The following is a 15621-nucleotide window of genomic DNA, read 5'->3' as shown; positions in this document are numbered from 1 at the left end:
TACCATGGTAGCTAGAGCCTGTTTTAACAATTATCCTTATCTGCCTTTTTATTATGTTTATGTACTTTAGAGATGACACTATCAAAAATAGTTGATTTAGCTTAAAACAGACACACAGTCCCTGGAACGTTTCTGATGTTTTCAGCCTGCCTTTGAGTCTCCCTATTCTCAAAACAGGGATCAATAAAATATTTTAAGTAAATGAAAGGCAGTGTGGTTCACAACTATTACTCACAAAAAAGTACATACAGGAACTAGAGACAGGAAAAGATCAGCAGAGGATTACACAGCATATTGAATAGTAATGTTGAGACTGCCACACAACAACCCTGTCTGCCAACTTCCTTTTTCCAAGGACACTCAGACTTTTAAGAAAGCAGAAACTCAGTTACAAATAGCTGTAGTTTTGTTCTGAACCTATAATGAGCTTTTACATACCCTAATTTAAAGGTCTCTAAACTGACACTTTCCACAGTGTCTGTGCTGTTTGTCTGGAAGTAAAACGTTTTTGTGCTTTTGGACTGTCGTTTCAAGTAGCGAGGTTGTTTTACACTAATTCACGATGTGCTTAATTTGGCGATCCTTCTAACAGCTTTGGCTGGGTTTTGATTCAAAATAATAGCTTTGTAGCTGCAGTAGATGCTGCTAACAGGTAAGGTTCAGTTAGCTGCACTACGGCTGCAGGACTAGCTTTCACTTCCAATTCGCTTTATCAGTTCCTCACCACCGAGCATCCACAAGACAGGGGCTTCACACAGCTCCTAGAATCACACTGCTGTTCCCTTACAGTTCTTACCCCTCTGTTCACTGCAAGTTCAGCAGAGGGTAGGCAGGGGGACTGCCTCAGCCTTGCATCCGGCTACAGCAGAGTTAATAACAAGCAGGACATCTGTGAATAAATAAAGGAGTCCTGGATTGTTTACTTAGCTTTTTATTCGTACAGAGAGACATAGCAGGGAGCGAAGAATGGACGCAAACAGGAACACTGCTCCAGGGAACACGGAGCTGTAGCTACAAGCTACACCATTCTCCTCCACCCGTGAACAGCACATGACTACAGGCAAAGCTCTACAACAACTGAAGGACTGAGGGGAAAAACAACAGTGATATAGGACTCTGCAACCATGAAAGCAAGAGATCAGGAAGAAATGTTACAGTTAGCTTGCTCCCTCACTCGTGTTTCACTTGGATTAGAAACGAGATCTGTCCTAGGCTGGCCTCATTTAGTAACGTAACAGCAGCAGCAAAGAAAATCCCCGGTTCCAAGAGGAGCCAGTGTCCTTTGAGACTAACAGCAGAAAACATCAGATGCAGCACAAGGTTTTAGAGGTTTCAACACATTTGCTCTGGAAGTAAAGTTTTAAAATACTGAAATAAATTACTAGCCCAAACCCCCTATGTTAAATATCAAAGTAATACTTCATAAGCAAAATCCAGTTACTACTCACAGCAGTGCAAAACAAAATAGCAGCATCCATATGCAAGTGTGATTTCAGTGTAAACACTTGAATTTGTTGCCAGAAATGCATAGAACGGATCTGTGCAGCCTAGGCACGAGGCGCTTCCAGAGAGCTGGAGCTCAGCAGCCTCATGCTCCGGCCCCGCTTGCTGCGGACACCGGGGGCTCCCCGACCGCCAGCCTACACCCACCCAGGAGCGCATCTCCCACGGGGGGCGAGGGCTGGGGAGCCACGGGTTCACCCGGGCTGCTGCAGAGCTGCTCGTGGCTAGGAGGACAGGCCTGGTGCTATCATCCAGGCCAGCCTCCGCTCGTGTCTCAGTGCTGCTGCCCGGAGCTGAGCGCGCTCCCGCCCCACGCAGCCACCGGCACTCGCTCGGCTTTGGTCCTCGAGCCTTCTGGAAGGCGGCACCGAGGCGCTTCCAGTGCGGCCTTCGAGCAAGGAGCCGAGTTCGCACCGGAGAAAAAAAACCTGATGCAGTGTGAGCTGATGGCCGGGCGGCGACGCCAAGCGGTGCCCTCCTGGGCAGCGATCGCGGCGGGCACGGGGAGCCCGGTGACCGTCGCACGGGGCTCCCATCCCTCGCCGGACACCATCCGGAGGCGCGGGCGCTCCACCACCGGTTCCAGCGGTTGTGCCGAAGCCAAGGGCGTGAATCCCGGAGCCGGGCGGGGCCGCACACACGACGCCGGGGCCGCTACCGCCTGCGGACGGGCTTGTAGACGCAGACGGCCACGAGGACGATGGTGAGCAGCAGCGCGCTGAGGATGCTGCCCAGCAGCACTGCGAGGGGGGCGACAGGTTACGCTCCGAGCCCCCCCCCCCGGCCCCGCCCGCTCCGATTTTCCCTTTTATCGCCTGATTTCCTCCCCGCCCTTTAATTCGGTTCTTTCTTTGCCCCCCTCCCTCCCTCTCTCCCGCTCCTCACCCAGGTTCTGCTTCTGCAGCACGGCGTACGGCCGGCTGCGCTCCGCCGGGGCCAGGGCCGCCAGCACGGCCAGCGCCCAGCCCCGCAGCGCCGACAGCGGCATCCTGAGACCCCGGCCCGGCCCGGCCCGGCCCGGCACGGACCCGAACGGATCGCAACGGAACGGAACGGCCCCGCCTTTGTGCGTCCGCCCGGCCCGGCCCGGCCCCGCCTCTTCCTGCCGGGGGGGGACCGGAGCGGGGCGGGGTAGGGCCGTGCCCCAGCCCCGTGCACCCCCCCCCCGGTCCTGTGCCCCCCTCCCAGCTCTGTGCCCCCCAGGTCCCGTTCCCCCGTTTGTCCCCAGCCCCGTGCCCCCCAGCCCCGTGCGCTCTGGTCCCGTGCGCCCCCAGCCCCGTTTGTCCCCAGCCCCCTGTGCCCCCCCCTCCCCTTGTGCCCCCATCTCCTGGCTGCGCACCGCCGGGGGTCGCAGTCCCTGGGGGTGCCCTCTCCCTGCCCGGGTCGGCCACGGGCCCCAGAAGCCTCCAAAGGGAGCCCAGAGCAGTGGGGGCCAAGAGCCAGGGGCTGGTGGCCAGGGCAGAGCCAGGCGGCCCCACCGGGACCGCTCCTGTTAAACCAGGACGCGTGGTGGGGTCCTTGGGGTGCTGCAGGGAGCCGGGGGTCCCAGCGAGGGGTCTGACCGAGGGGTCCAAGCGAGGGGCCTGACCGAGGGGTCTGACCGGGAGCGGGCGCGCGGTCAGCCATGACCAGCGGTGTGCCACAGGGAGCCGTGGTTCACCCCCAAAATGGAGGTTGGGGAAGGAATGGACCCCACAGACCCCAAAACCACTCAGCCTCGCTCACAGCCGGGGCTTTCTTTTCTCTTTGGAAGGGGACAGACACATCGGGCAGCAGCGGAGCGCCCGCCACGCCGCGCTGGCTCCGGAGGCTCCCTGGCACCACGATGCTCGCAGGTGACGCAGCAAGGACAGGCACGGGGCCGGTTTGCTGTGAGGACGGCGATGGCGGCTTCTCTTCTGTCTGCCCGATCGCTTTGTTGCACGGAACTGAAGCCGGAGAGCAGCCTCGGCGCCCCCTGGGTGTGCCGCCGGGCTACGGGACCGGTGACATGCGCACCGCCTCGGCCTGGGCATCTCGTGCTGTCTTCTCCGGCCGAACGCAGATGGCGAGGCGCTGCAGGGTGCAAGAGGGCAGAGAGAAAAGGGAACAGGTCTCCTTCCCGCAGCAGGACCTCCTGCCCTGCGCAGCGGGAGCTGGTGCTCCCCATTTGTGCCCTCCGCCTGCCCCCATGGCCCCAGGCTGGGGGTGTCCCACAAATGGGTGGAGGGATGACACCTGGGGACAGTGTCCTGCCTCCAGGGCCACGCTGATGCAGCTCTGACCTGCTTGAGAGAGCCCGGCGTCCAGACCAGCTTGTACACCATGTAGACGGGGATGCAGACGAAGGAGGATGCCCCTACGAGGTGCCCCACCGAGGTGCTCCACGCCGGGTACTGGTAGCTGAAGAGCACCAGGGGAGGCTGCTCCAGCAGGGAGCTGACGACGATGAACTGCAACAGCCGAAGAGAGCCCGTTCGGGAGCGATGCCTGGGGCTGGAGCAGGGCTGGAGCAGGGCTGGACGTCCCACAGCACCCGAAAAGCCCTGGCAGCTCCCCAACCCCAGCACAAGCACCGGGGCCGAGCGCCCTCCGTCCAACAAACCCTGCTGGGGCAGCAGCCGTCAGGGGCTGCACGTCCCCGTGCTGAAATGGAGCCACTTGCTGTCTGCTCCGACTGCAATAGTTTTCTCTTAATAACCTAGGCAGAGCACTTAGAGCTGTAATTAATCCCTGCAAAGCCTCTCCTCCTGCAGATCTGGCGAGATCAGACCCCTCTGTGCCTCGCCGGCGGCAGCCTTTGAAGCGCGGGGGCTGGCGTTTCAAAGGGGACCGATGCGGCCGGGCGCTGCGGTGCTGTCAGCGTGGCCGTGCCCAGGTGGGACGCTGCGGACCGGGCTGGTAGCGGTCGCCTTTTTCAAACGGGGCTGCATTTAGTGCCCGTGTGAGCACCCCAGCTGCCGGCTCCGAGCTTTGCCCAGGAGCACAGCAGCAGAAGGGGCCGGAAAATGTACTTTTAGCTCCTTTTTTTTTTAGCTGAACCCGCTGCGGGCAGCCTGATGTCTCACCCGTGGTGCCATGGCTGGAGCAGCAGCTCGGGGAGAACATCTCCCTCGCTGGGCACCCGAGGGGAGGTGGCAGCTCAGCATCACGCTCGGGCCATGAGTACTCACCGCCAGCAAGGCCGGGCTGATGGCGGCCCAGCACACCTTCCAGAACAGCCCCGGGGCGAAGCCCAGCATGGCTTTCACGTCGTGGGAGAACCTCTGGATCCCTGCCGGAGGACAGAGCCATCTCTGGGCGAGGCGGCTGCAGCGAGGGGGCCCAGAGCCCGGCACGGTGCTCAGCCCCATCACAGCCTCGCCAGGAGCCGCACGCCTGCCCCCAAGCCCCCTGGCATCCACTCGCGTGCGTAAGGCGAAGCACCCGCGCGGTGCCTGCGGGTTTCCGGGTGCTTTGTAGCAGAGGCAGGCTCTCACCATAAAACCAGGACACGGCTATCGTTTCCAGCAGCACCACCGCCAGGATCGAGCAGCCCGCGCCGAACTCCTCCAGCAGCTTCACCACGTAGGCGCCGCCCTGCAGCAACACCGGGGGTGGCAGCTCGCCCGAAACGGGCAGCGGTGGGCACGTCCCCGCGCTCGGTTACGGGGACGAATCTGGCTGAGCGAAAAGCGAATGGCCCCCAGCCTGCCCCGAGCCGTACTCACGTAGGTGAGGGTGCTCAGGGAGCCCAGGAAGCAGACGGTGATGAGGCCGAGGACAAAGAGCTCCCTGCGCTTGGCCAGGGCCTGGGGGTACTCGTCCATCACGGCCGTGATCACTGCCTCCAGGCCCCCAAACTGCCCAGGAAACGCTGGGGTGAGGCGGGGGAAGGAGACACAGCAAATCTGCTCCCCCTGTCCCCCCCGGTGCTGCCGCGCATCGTGGAGGCGCCTACCGTGCTGTCCAGCCCCAGCGTTATCATCATCAGGAAGAAGATGACGGCGAAGAAGGTGGAGCCCACCATGTTGGCGATGGCCTCGGGGTAGGTGATGAAAAGCAGGCTGGGACCTAGGAGGGGAGGTGGGTTTGCTTTGCCTCTCCCCCGGCTGCTCTGGCACAGCCCTGGGTGCCAGTAGCGGTGGGAACGGACGTGGGGGGGATGCTCCAAAGCACCTCGCTGCCCTCCATGCCCAGCCCCAGTTCCCCAGCACCCCCAGGTGCTCTGGGACCCCCAGCCCCGGCGGGCGCATGGAGCCCTGGGCACCGTAGGGCAGAGCAGGACAAGGCGCTGGAGCTGGAGGAGGCGAACCTTTGTCTCTGGCTACGTCCTCCACCTCCACGTCCCTCATCTCGGCCATGTAGCCCAGCACGGTGAAGATGACGAAGCCCGAGAGGAAGCTGGTGAGGCAGTTCACCGCGCTGGTGACGAGCGCGTCCCTGGAAGGCAGAAAGCAGGGAGACGTCCCGTGGCAGGACCCTCCTGCAGCGCCGCCGGACCCCTGTCCCGGCCCCGCACACCCAAACTGTTGGTGAAAGGGGCAGAAATGCTCCGGCGGGGCCGGGGGCTCTGCTGGGCCGTGCCGGCGAGCCCCATGCCCGTGCCTCATCCCGCAGCGGGTGCTCACCGGTAGCAGTTGTTGTGGAAGTGGTTGTAGCTGGCCAGAGCCAGAAGGACTCCGAACCCCGGGCCCAAGGAGAAGAAAATCTGCGCAGCAGCATCCACCCAGACCTGGCAGGAGAAGCGACAGGAGGGCTGGAGGCCAGGCAGGGGCCCCACGGCCCCACGGCACACCCACCCCACAGCGCAGGGACGGGTCCATGCTGCCAAGCCTCTCTCGTGCCCGTGGCTCCTTCCCCTGCCCCGTCCCCCGGGGTGCCCAGGTCGGAGGCAGCAAGTTTTGCCCCAGGACCCGTGCAGCAGCAGAATGAGGCAGTGGCACCGGTGGTTCCCCAGCCCCCAAGGGGGGATGAAGCCGGGGGAGCCCCCGAGCCCCCGTGCCCAGTCCAGGCAGCTTCAGCACCGGCAGCACAGCCCTGATTATCTGTAATGAGAATTTTCAAGTGCCGCCTGGTAATTACCCACAGGAAGCCTATTGTCGAGCCGGGGCGAGAACACGGGCACGAATAAACGGCAGCGGCGATGAGATGGGTGATTCAATCAGAGATTTACATTTCCAAGAGCCTGTCCAGGGCACCTCACCCCTGTGAGAGCAGCGGGCAGGAGGGGGGGGGATGTCTGTGTGCATCGCGTCCCCCCGCACTCACCGCCGTGCTCAGGAGCTTGCCCCAGTCCGGGCGCAGGTAGAAGAGCACCCCTCTCCAGGCGCCGGGCAGGGTGGCCCCGCGGACCAGCAGGACGAGGAGGACGAGGTAGGGCAGCGTGGCCGTCACCCACACCACCTGCAGCGGAGGCGGCCGTCAGCCCCCCAGCACCCGCACCGCTTGCGCCGGGCACTGCCCCGAAGGCCGTGCCCCGAATTTAGGCAGCCGGGTGAGCTGCCGGGCACCACGGAGGGGATGCTGCTGGCCCCAGCGAGCCCAGGGATGGGCAGCGCCGGCGCAGGGCCCTCTCACCTTGCCGGAGGTTTTCACCCCTTTCCACAGGCTGAAGTAGACGATGGTGAAGATGAGGAAGAGGCAGAGGAGCAGCTGCCAGCGGATCCCCCCCACATCATACAGACCGCCGGACTTCTGGATCTCCAGGACCTTCCTCCTGTGGCCGGGCAGGGTCTCAGGCGCCGCTGGCTCTGCGCGTGGGCACGCTGGCAGCGGGCAGGCAGCCCCACAGCCCCCTCTGCCCCAGAGCAGGGGTCGTGAGCACCCCAAGAGCATCCCCACGCAATGACCACTGGTGGTTGCACACCTGGTCCTGGGCACCCCGCTCCAGGACCCCACGCAGCAGAGCCGAGTGCCTCCACGGGGATGTGCCCCAGCTCAAACCCATTACCTGCGCATGGGCACTTACGTATAAAACTCCTCGGCGGGGGACCGGGAGAAGTTGGTCCAAGTCACGTTGCTCCTCCCGAAGTAGTTGGTGCAGTTGGGGGTGTTCCAGGGGTTGTCGCAGCTCGCCCAGGGCAGGGTGCCCGAGAAGGACGAGTAGAAGTAATAGAGAGCCCAGGCGATGATGGTGTTGTAGTAGAAGGAGACGTAGAGGCCGATGATGCAGATGGCAAAGCCGATGCCTGGGGAGAGAAGGGGACAGGCTCCCGCTGCCTGGGCTGGCCGAGCAGCTCCCTGTGCCCAGGGCAGACCCGGGCTGGCCCCGCACTTTGTGCGTGACCACCTCTCACCTTTGAAGATGGGGCAGATGCGTTTCCAGATGGGGATGGCGCCCGTCCTGTGGAACTGCCCCAGGGCCAGCTCCATGTAGAAGAGGGGCACCCCTCCGAAAACAGCCATCAGCGTGTAGGGGATGAGGAAGGCGCCTGCGGGGCGAGGAGCAGAGCAGGGTGACCACCACGGCCCCGTGCCAGCCGGTGAGTGAGCACGGGGACACGTCACGGGGGATCCTGGGTGTGTGGCTCGGACACGGGCCTCTCGGAGGCTCTGCAAACCCCTCAGGATGCCCCACAGAGAGCGGCTCGTGGGTGGGAGCGGGGATGCGCAGATCACCCCATGGTGCTGCGGGCAGCACGAGCCAGCAGGGTGCGAGGGATGGGGCACCACGCACCTCTCGGGTCTCAAAGAGTTTCGGAGAGATCCTGCTGAATATGCATTGTCACCCCGAGATACGAGTAATTAATGCTGTGATCTGCATTATTCATACCAACGCCATCTATACCGGGGCTGCGCTTGCACCCAGTGGACTTTTAGGGGCTGGAGCTGAGCTCGTCGGGAGAGCCCAGCCGGGATTAGTTAATTTAACCCCCACGGCTGCTCCCTCCATATGCTGGGGGGACACGGGGCTGTGGTACCTCCGCAGCTGGAGCCCTGACCTCCAGGAGCGCCGGCCTCCCCTGGGCGTGCTGCTTGATCCTCACCTTGCTGCGTGCTTAGGGAAGGCATCTCGCCAGCCACGTCACCGACAGGTGGCTGAAGCTTGCCCCCAGCCCCAGAGGAGCAAATCCCAAATAACTGTGCTTCCACGGGGGCGCCTGCCATCCATGCTGTAGCCTTGAGTGTGGCACTAATTATCTCCTCCTAGTTTTCCCAGGCGCCAGAGGATGCTGCCCGAGTGCCGACTTTGGCAACGAAATCCACTGTGCTTTGGCAAATAGCACGAAATTTTCATTCCTCATTTATAATTTCTATGCAAGGGGAAATTATTGTCATTGCAGTCTGCTTAAAGCAGACTTATCGTATTTCCAGTCTGTTTAAACCAATTTGTTTAGTTGTCACTTACTCAATGTTTTTCCTAAGCGGAGCTTTTGCACCTAAACTTTCTGGGCTGTGTGCCTGCAAAACCAGGGCTCACCCCAGGGTCCAGCGCAGCTCGGGCCGGGGATGTCAGCAGGAGTATTTTAAAACACCAGCCACCAGAAGGCTTGCTTGCACCAGATCACACGATCGGATCAGCAAGCGCATGAACCTCCCACCCCAAATTTACAGCTTCCTCAGTTTGGACCAGGTCGCTTTGCTCTCGCTGCCCCCGGTGCTGCGAAGTGCCCGGTGCCTGCGGCCGTCCCGCAGCAGGGAGCCGACACCGCTGATCCCACCGGGAGGGGCACGAATGACACCGGGAGAGGGGTGAATGGAAGAGGGCTTTTAAGGGAAAAAGACACAGAGCAGAAAGGAGAGAGATGCGAGGAGAAGTTGGGTCGGTCTCTGAGCTGCCCTCTCCGAAGAGGAGCGGCTAGAGACCAACAAAGACAAGAAACAGCGAGTTTTCAGCATCCGAAAGAGGACAGACGGATTTCTTTTCCCCCAAAAGCAGATGTAAGCAGCCCTAGCAGCATCCTTACCCCCTCCGTTCTGGTAGCAGATGTAAGGGAACCGCCACACGTTGCCCAGATCGACGGCAAATCCAACGACCGAGAGGAGGAAATCCATTTTTTTGCTCCACTTGTCCCGGGGGTGCACGGCGGGCGCGGGGCTGGCCCCAGGACCCCCGTCCTGCCCGGGGGGGCTGGCAGGTGCCGGGCAGGGCTGCTCCCCCATGCTGCCGCCCCGGCGAGCCCTGCAGGACTCGGGCTGAGCAACTTGGGGAAGGGAAGGATTTTCCCGTGGCTGATGACAGATCCGAGGAGGGGAGGGTCAGGCTGCCTGCGCGTCCCCACCTCCAGCTGGAAACCCACGGCACCGAGCGCGCCGGGAGAGAAACCTGTCCTTTGATCAGAGGCAGGAGGGGTGGAGGGAGCGCAGCCCCCTGTGGGGCTGCGGTGTGGGGACCGACCCCACCGCACCCGTCCCCGTCCCCTCTGCTCCCAAACTCTGCCCCCAGGGGCGCGCACTTGGCCGTGTGGCAGATTCAGCGACACGCTGTCGGTGTTTGCACACAGACGTGGCCTTGAGCCAGGCTTGGTTCCGTGCCCTTTCCTCCCGATGACTGGTTATTTTTTTATCCTTGGTGTATTCTGTGATTATTGCGGCTCTGCGAACAGTGACACCGGCCCGCACAGGGATGCAGTCCGTGCTCGCAGGGGCAGGCGCGGGGCACGAGTTCCCGCAGGCCGGAGGTGTCCCTGTGCTGCTGGGGTCCGCGCGGGGCGCTCAGCGCCGCCGCTTCCAGCCGTCCCCATCGCTCCGGGGATGTGCCGCGTCTTCGCGTGGCACCGGGGTGCGAGCGGCTGCAGTCAAACCACCTGGAAGTGAAAGAACTTCTGCGGCTCAGGTACTATCAGGGAGGGGACGGCGGGGTACCAAAAGCTGGTTTTCGCTTTCTTCTGGTTTACAGCTAAATCGCAAATTTTATCACAAGTGGAACTCGTCCGTGCGCGCTTACAGCCCGGCACCCGGCACCCAGCCCGGTGCACAGGGAGCCCTTACACGGGGCTCTGGGTGCTGCCAGGGCCCCTGCGCTCCAGCACCGGCTTTTCCAGGCACCCCTCATCTGTAATTAAAAGAAACGACAAAAGAGATCAAAACGGGAAGCGTGGCTCCTGGGGGCATGGCAGCGGGTTGCTGTGACGACGTGACGCCAGCCGCCGGCCGCAGGAGACCTCTGGCCACTGTTAATGCTGCGGGCGCATGCACGGGGACCCGCTAGAAATGTCCAGTGTAAAAAAAAAAACTTTTTTTTCTTTCTGTTTTCTTTTGTTTTGACAAGGCTGGCCCTGGCTGCTCTGGCTGTCGGACCGGAGCAGCTCGGGGTGCTCATCCCGGTGCTCCCGGAGGCTTTTCCTTGGCAGGTTCGATGGCCAGGCTGCGGTGGCACAGCTCTGCCAGGGCACACCACCCTTCAGCTCGCCTGAGCATGAGGGAAAGGGAGGTTTTTCTCTCCTAGCCGGCCACCCCCTTGCCGCCCGGAGGACAGCTGAGCCGTGGTGGGGTGGAGCGGAGGTTTCGGGGAGGTTTCGGGGTGCTGAGCCTCCCCTCCAGGAGCCCACGAGCACATGGCACTGCAAGGCTCTGTCGGAGGCTCCTGTGTCCGAGGCTCAGCACGCAGGTGAGGGTCAGTTAATCCCCCGGGGGTTTATGCAGGATTTGTGTCACTCCCCGGCTTTGGCAAAGCTGCGAGTTTCAACAGCAGTCCTTATAATGCGGGTGTGGGAATTAAATCCATCGGAAATTAAAGCCAGGACTGTGCATTACTGGCAGGGTACTGCAGGTGGCTGGCAGAGCAGCTTCTGTGCCTTCCCTAGGGATGAAGGTGAGAAATCCCCTTTGCTGTCTGAGCAGTGGGCTGGGGAAGCACGGTTTAATCCCACTGGGTTGAGGACAATCTTCAGGGCGTAAGTGACAGCAGAGAGACAGCTGCTGCCATAGCAACTGAATAATTAAAAAATTAATAATTTAAAAAAAAAAAAAGCTTTTTTTTTTCTGCAGCTGACCCTTCTGTTCTCCAGGTAGTTTCAACGCAAGGCCTCAGCTTAGCGCAGCACAAACCAGCATCAGTTTCCTAACATTCCTGTGCCTCTGGCAGCCCCCATCCCCGCCAGATCCCCCCTGCTCCCGGCCCAACGAACCATGAACGTGCCCGGCGCCCCCCTCCCAGCTCCCCTGGTCCCCACCTGCCCCCGGGGGCGCCCCATCGCCCACCCGTGCGGCCGCGACCCACCGATGCGGCTGCCTCCCCTCCGGCGGCATCGGGGCCGGGCTGCTGCTGTCAAGTCAATGAGGGGCGAGCTTTGAGAGCGCAATTGCCTTCGGAGGCTGCAAGCTGGAAAAGCCACGGCCCGTGTTCGGGGCTGCTAGAGACGGGAGCAGGGCAGAGGGAGAGGTGTCTTTAGGGGGGGGGTCCATGGAACTGCGGGGTGTCCCCACTGCGCAACCCACAGTGCCGCTGCGCAGACGGGTTCTCCCCAGAGCTTTCTTTACCCTGGTCACAATTTTCGGGTCCCAGCATCAGTGGGTGTCCCACAGCAGATGGGGGCTCCTGCCTAAAATGCTGTTATTTCGCCCATTGTAGCCAAACCCCTTTGGCCATCGTCTGACACCTAATTAGAGGCATTTCAGCAGAGGAGGCTGCGGGGAGCACGTGGCGGCTGAAACAACGCACAGCCGGCTCCTTTCCTGCCCTGCTGGAGCCGAGCTTGCGCTTCGGTCCATGGAGAGCAGGGGGCAGCCGGGGGGACCCCGAGTTTCGCTTTGTGCTGCTCGCGTCTCCTGGGCCAGCCTCACGGTGCCTGAACTCTGCAGCACCACGCTCAGACGCACCCTGCGCGCTCCCCAGTGCGCTCACGGCCGCGTTTTCTTGTTGTTTTCTTTACACAAAGCACACAAATCGCTTTACCTTTAAAATGTACAGTTTAAATTTAGTTCAAATCAGATTTAACTTTGGATTTCCATCGAGTCGGATGATGTTTCTAAACAGCGTGGTTATCTGATTAGCAGGTTGCTTTTATCCTACCTGCTCATCCGTGCAATGAAATGCAGAGAAGTGAATTGTGGTCTTAAAACAACTCTCCTGTTTGAGCCGCAGAGGCAGCAGTGGGAAGTTTAATTTAATTAGCATGATACTCAGAGATGTAACTTAATCACATTAGGCATACATCAATGTGCTCTCATTTAAGCTCTCCAGACTTCAGAAAACAGGGGCCACTCGCATCCCACCCATCTTTAACCCAGTGAGAAGCAGCATTTTCCAGGGAAAAGAAACCAGCGAGACTTACAGAGATCTGGTCTGTGCGCTTGTTTTGGTGGATTTCTCCCCAAAGGAGGTAATAAAGCAATAATAACTGCCACCCCCCTGCATAGCACTATTGTTTTGGGGGAGGAAGAACCCAGGCAAAAAGAACAGAGTTTCTGATGAGCCGCGGTGCAGAGGAGAGCAGCCGGTTGCGTAATGTGGCTGTGCATGGCATGTGCACAGATGTGACTTTCGTCTTTCACCACCTCCAGGACCCAAAGTAACAAAAGTTATTCCCCCCCTTTATCATGGGATAAGAACTTTCTGGGAGCAGGACGTCCCATGGCAGTGCCACCAGATGACAGCCTAAGCGTTGCTTTGTTTGGTACGTAGCCCCACCGAAGCGCCAGCATCCATCCACGTGAGCTGCTCTGTGCCTTTCCCCAAAGACGGCATTTCTCCGGTGACACAAATCTGTCCGCAGCGCACAGTGGGAAGAGACGGGTCCTCTCTGGGCTGCTTCAGCACGTGAGGGACGCAGCACACCCAGGGTTAGTTCTCCTGGAGCGCCGCAGAGAGATTGACAGGACTGAAGATTGCAAGAACCAGCACGGTTCATTAGCAGGAGCCGAGATGATCTTCTTGCTCCTCTGGGCTTCTCTCTGCCAGTGCGCTCTCGCACTGGGCAGGCTGCGTGGTCAAGTCAAGCTCGTGGGCTTGAGAAGCCCTGCAGAGATCAGCGCCGTGCGAGGTGCTCAGCGTGACACAGCCGTGCTGTGCCCTGGCTCCTCGGGACCTGGCACATTTTCCGTTTGGGCACTGGGCGTTTGTGCAGAGCCGTGGCTCTGCTCTGCCCCGGCTATAGCTCAGGGCCACGGGTGCAGATAGGCTGTCTCTGCCCTGGGTGATTTCATTCACTGTTGGTATCTGATGGCACTCCTACGTAGTGTTTTATGGGGCTGTGATGCCTTCATAATGATTGTTTATTAGCCCGTCTTAATTGCCTGTGCAGCACTGCAGGACCTGTGGTCATAAATAAATGACGGGCAGGGTGGCAGAGCAGCAGAGCTAGGCATAAGGTGCACGGGCTTGTGCTGAACATGACCCGTGCTCCTTCCCGGACACAGCAGGGTAGCCCACCTGCTCCCATCCTACTTGCACAGCTCCCACCCCGCTCGCACAGCCCCCGTGCTGGAGGTCGCTTGGTAAAACAGATGCAATGGTGCCATCTTCTGACACCGGGCAGCCGGGGCTGGCTGCCCTGGGGGTCTGCGGCGAGCGGCTGTGGGGAGCAGAGCCGGGGCTGGACGGACAAACCTGGGCTGACAGCCCTGGTGTGGTGGGTCAGGTCCTGCGCCGCTGCGACCAGGCGGAGAGCAGCATCCCAAGGGTGCTGGTAAAAACCAGGGACCGCTAACAGGAGTCCTCATCCCAGCCCCTTCTTCCTGGGATCCCCCTGGATCCCCAGCCACCCCTCGGCAGGCCAGCCCTGCTGCTGCAGCTCAGTCACATCTGCACCGTCACCGCCTTTACTAACAGGACATTTAGCAAGCAAATAAGCAGCGAAAAGCAAACAACAGACAAGGAAATAGGTTTCCCCCGCAGTCAGTATCGCACAGGCATTCCCCTGGTGCCTACGCAAGAGGCAAACTGCAGGAGGGGATGAATCCGGAGTCACCCTGCGCCCAGGGCTGCCTTGCTCTCCCCGCAGGACCGTGCCCTGACGCAGAAGGGGCTGGAGCCCCTTGGATGGGGGGGTCCTGCTGCCGGCAGGGCCAGCGGACATCTGCGGGTACAGCACCCGAATCCAGCCCCTTGCCAAGCGCGGGGACCGAGGCCCGGCTGGGGACGTGTCGCTGGCGGCGGCCGCGTGCCTGCGTGCAGCGGGGCCGGGCGCAGCTGCCCTGGCGCTAATGCGGTTTGTAGTTATTGGAAACTGGACTGCTAAGGAACCAGGATCCCGTTTCTATGGAAATGTCCTGGAACATCAAATGAGGGAACAGAAAAACAGAAAAATATGTTAATGAGAGCTGCGAGGCAGGGCTCTCTCTGAAGTGTTTGTGATTTTGATACCAGGCATCTCTGGGTCTCCTGCGAATAGGTCTTTTCAGCTCATTATCACCTTCCTGGCGCAGAAAAGCCAACAGGAGCGTGACGGGTTGGCGCAGCTCTGCATGGCTGCGCCGCGAAAAGACTTCGTCACTTGGTACCGCGGGCACCGTCCGGCGGACCTGCACGCCTGGGAAGCACGGGACGCGGCCCGTCGGGCTGCCTGTCCCCGTGTCACCCAGCCCCGTGGGCTGCCAGCCCCGGGGTGCTCAGGGCACATCAGCCTTGGGTCCTGGGGGTGCTGCCGGTGCCTGGCTTGGGGGGTTCCCTGCTGGGGGGTGCCCGGTGATGGTGAACCCCTGGTAGCTGCAGGAACGTGGCCCGGCTGGGGTCAGCCTCCTGAGGGGATGAGCCTGGTTGTGGCCCCATCTGAGGGGCTGGGGATGGTTTGGGGTCACCCCACTGAGGGGATGAGCCTGGCTGTGGCCCCACTGAGGGGCTGGGGATGGTTTGGGGTCACCCCACTGAAGGGATGAGCCTGGCTGTGGCCCCACTGCGGGGCTGGGGACGGTTTGGGCTCACCCCACGGAGGGGATGAGCCTGGTTGTGGCCCCACTGAGTGGCTGGGGACAGTTTGGGGTCACCCTACTGAGGGGATCAGCCCGGTTGTGGTTCCCGCTGAGGGTCTGGGGACGCTTTGGGGTCACCCCACAGAGGGGATGAGCCCGGCTGTGGCCCCACTGAGGGGCTGGGGACGGTTTGGGGTCACCCCACTGAGGGGATGAGCTCGGTTGTGGCCCCATCTGAGGGGCTGGGGACGGTTTGGGGTCACCCCACGGAGGGGATGAGCCCGGCTGTGCCCCGCTGAGGGGACAGAGCCCGGCGGCGCCGCGGCTGAGGGGCCGGGGGCCGCCCCACTGAGGGGCCGGGCTCGC

General features: G+C 61.2%; 2 protein-coding genes across 7 annotated transcripts in view; both read right to left on the bottom strand.

Annotated features, from left to right (window-relative positions):
- Positions 1 to 915: 915 nt before the first annotated feature.
- Positions 916 to 15621, bottom strand: part of LOC308179313 (uncharacterized protein C12orf76 homolog) — a 63646-nt gene continuing 48940 nt past the window's right edge. Inside the window, exons 2-3 of the mRNA XM_080559282.1 lie at positions 2389 to 2562; positions 916 to 2243 (exon numbers count right to left, since the gene is read on the bottom strand). Of these exons, the coding sequence (XP_080415408.1) occupies positions 2158 to 2243; positions 2389 to 2562 (260 nt within the window). The 3' untranslated portion in view covers positions 916 to 2157. The remainder of the gene's footprint in view (positions 2244 to 2388; positions 2563 to 15621) is intronic.
- LOC308179303 (sodium-dependent serotonin transporter-like) lies at positions 2718 to 15311 on the bottom strand. 6 transcript variants are annotated; one of them, XM_080559260.1, is made up of 13 exons: positions 9372 to 15311; positions 7761 to 7895; positions 7433 to 7652; positions 7042 to 7180; positions 6733 to 6867; positions 6093 to 6196; positions 5777 to 5904; positions 5423 to 5535; positions 5193 to 5324; positions 4962 to 5061; positions 4656 to 4756; positions 3768 to 3935; positions 3328 to 3558 (listed from the first exon to the last, which is right to left on the bottom strand). In XM_080559260.1, exons 1-13 carry the CDS (start codon positions 9565 to 9567, stop codon positions 3478 to 3480), a joined length of 1752 nt encoding a protein of 583 aa, XP_080415386.1. In that variant the 5' UTR covers positions 9568 to 15311; the 3' UTR covers positions 3328 to 3477. The 6 variants fall into 6 exon arrangements, with proteins under 6 accessions (XP_080415384.1, XP_080415381.1, XP_080415382.1 ...); XM_080559258.1 differs by having other exon boundaries at positions 2718 to 3558; positions 5423 to 5904; positions 7433 to 7895; positions 9372 to 12557; XM_080559259.1 differs by having other exon boundaries at positions 5193 to 5904; positions 7433 to 7895; positions 9372 to 12577.

Source organism: Anser brachyrhynchus, assembly GCF_964034855.1.
Source record: "Anser brachyrhynchus genome assembly, chromosome: 17".
Classification (NCBI taxonomy): Eukaryota; Metazoa; Chordata; class Aves; order Anseriformes; family Anatidae; genus Anser; species Anser brachyrhynchus.
This window is presented reverse-complemented; position numbering and strand designations above follow the sequence as displayed.

What these genes read in the sequence shown, in the direction of transcription:
- LOC308179303 (XM_080559255.1), bottom strand. Translation starts at nt 9,567, where the DNA reads ATGGGGGAGCAGCCCTGCCCGGCACCTGCCAGCCCCCCCGGGCAGGAC. An exon ending in CCCGCCGAGGAGTTTTATAC is followed by an intron (nt 7,181 to 7,432) that starts GTAAGTGCCCAT and finishes GCCCGGCCACAG; the next exon opens with GAGGAAGGTCCTGGAGATCC. An exon ending in GGGTGAAAACCTCCGGCAAG is followed by an intron (nt 6,868 to 7,041) that starts GTGAGAGGGCCC and finishes CCTCCGCTGCAG; the next exon opens with GTGGTGTGGGTGACGGCCAC.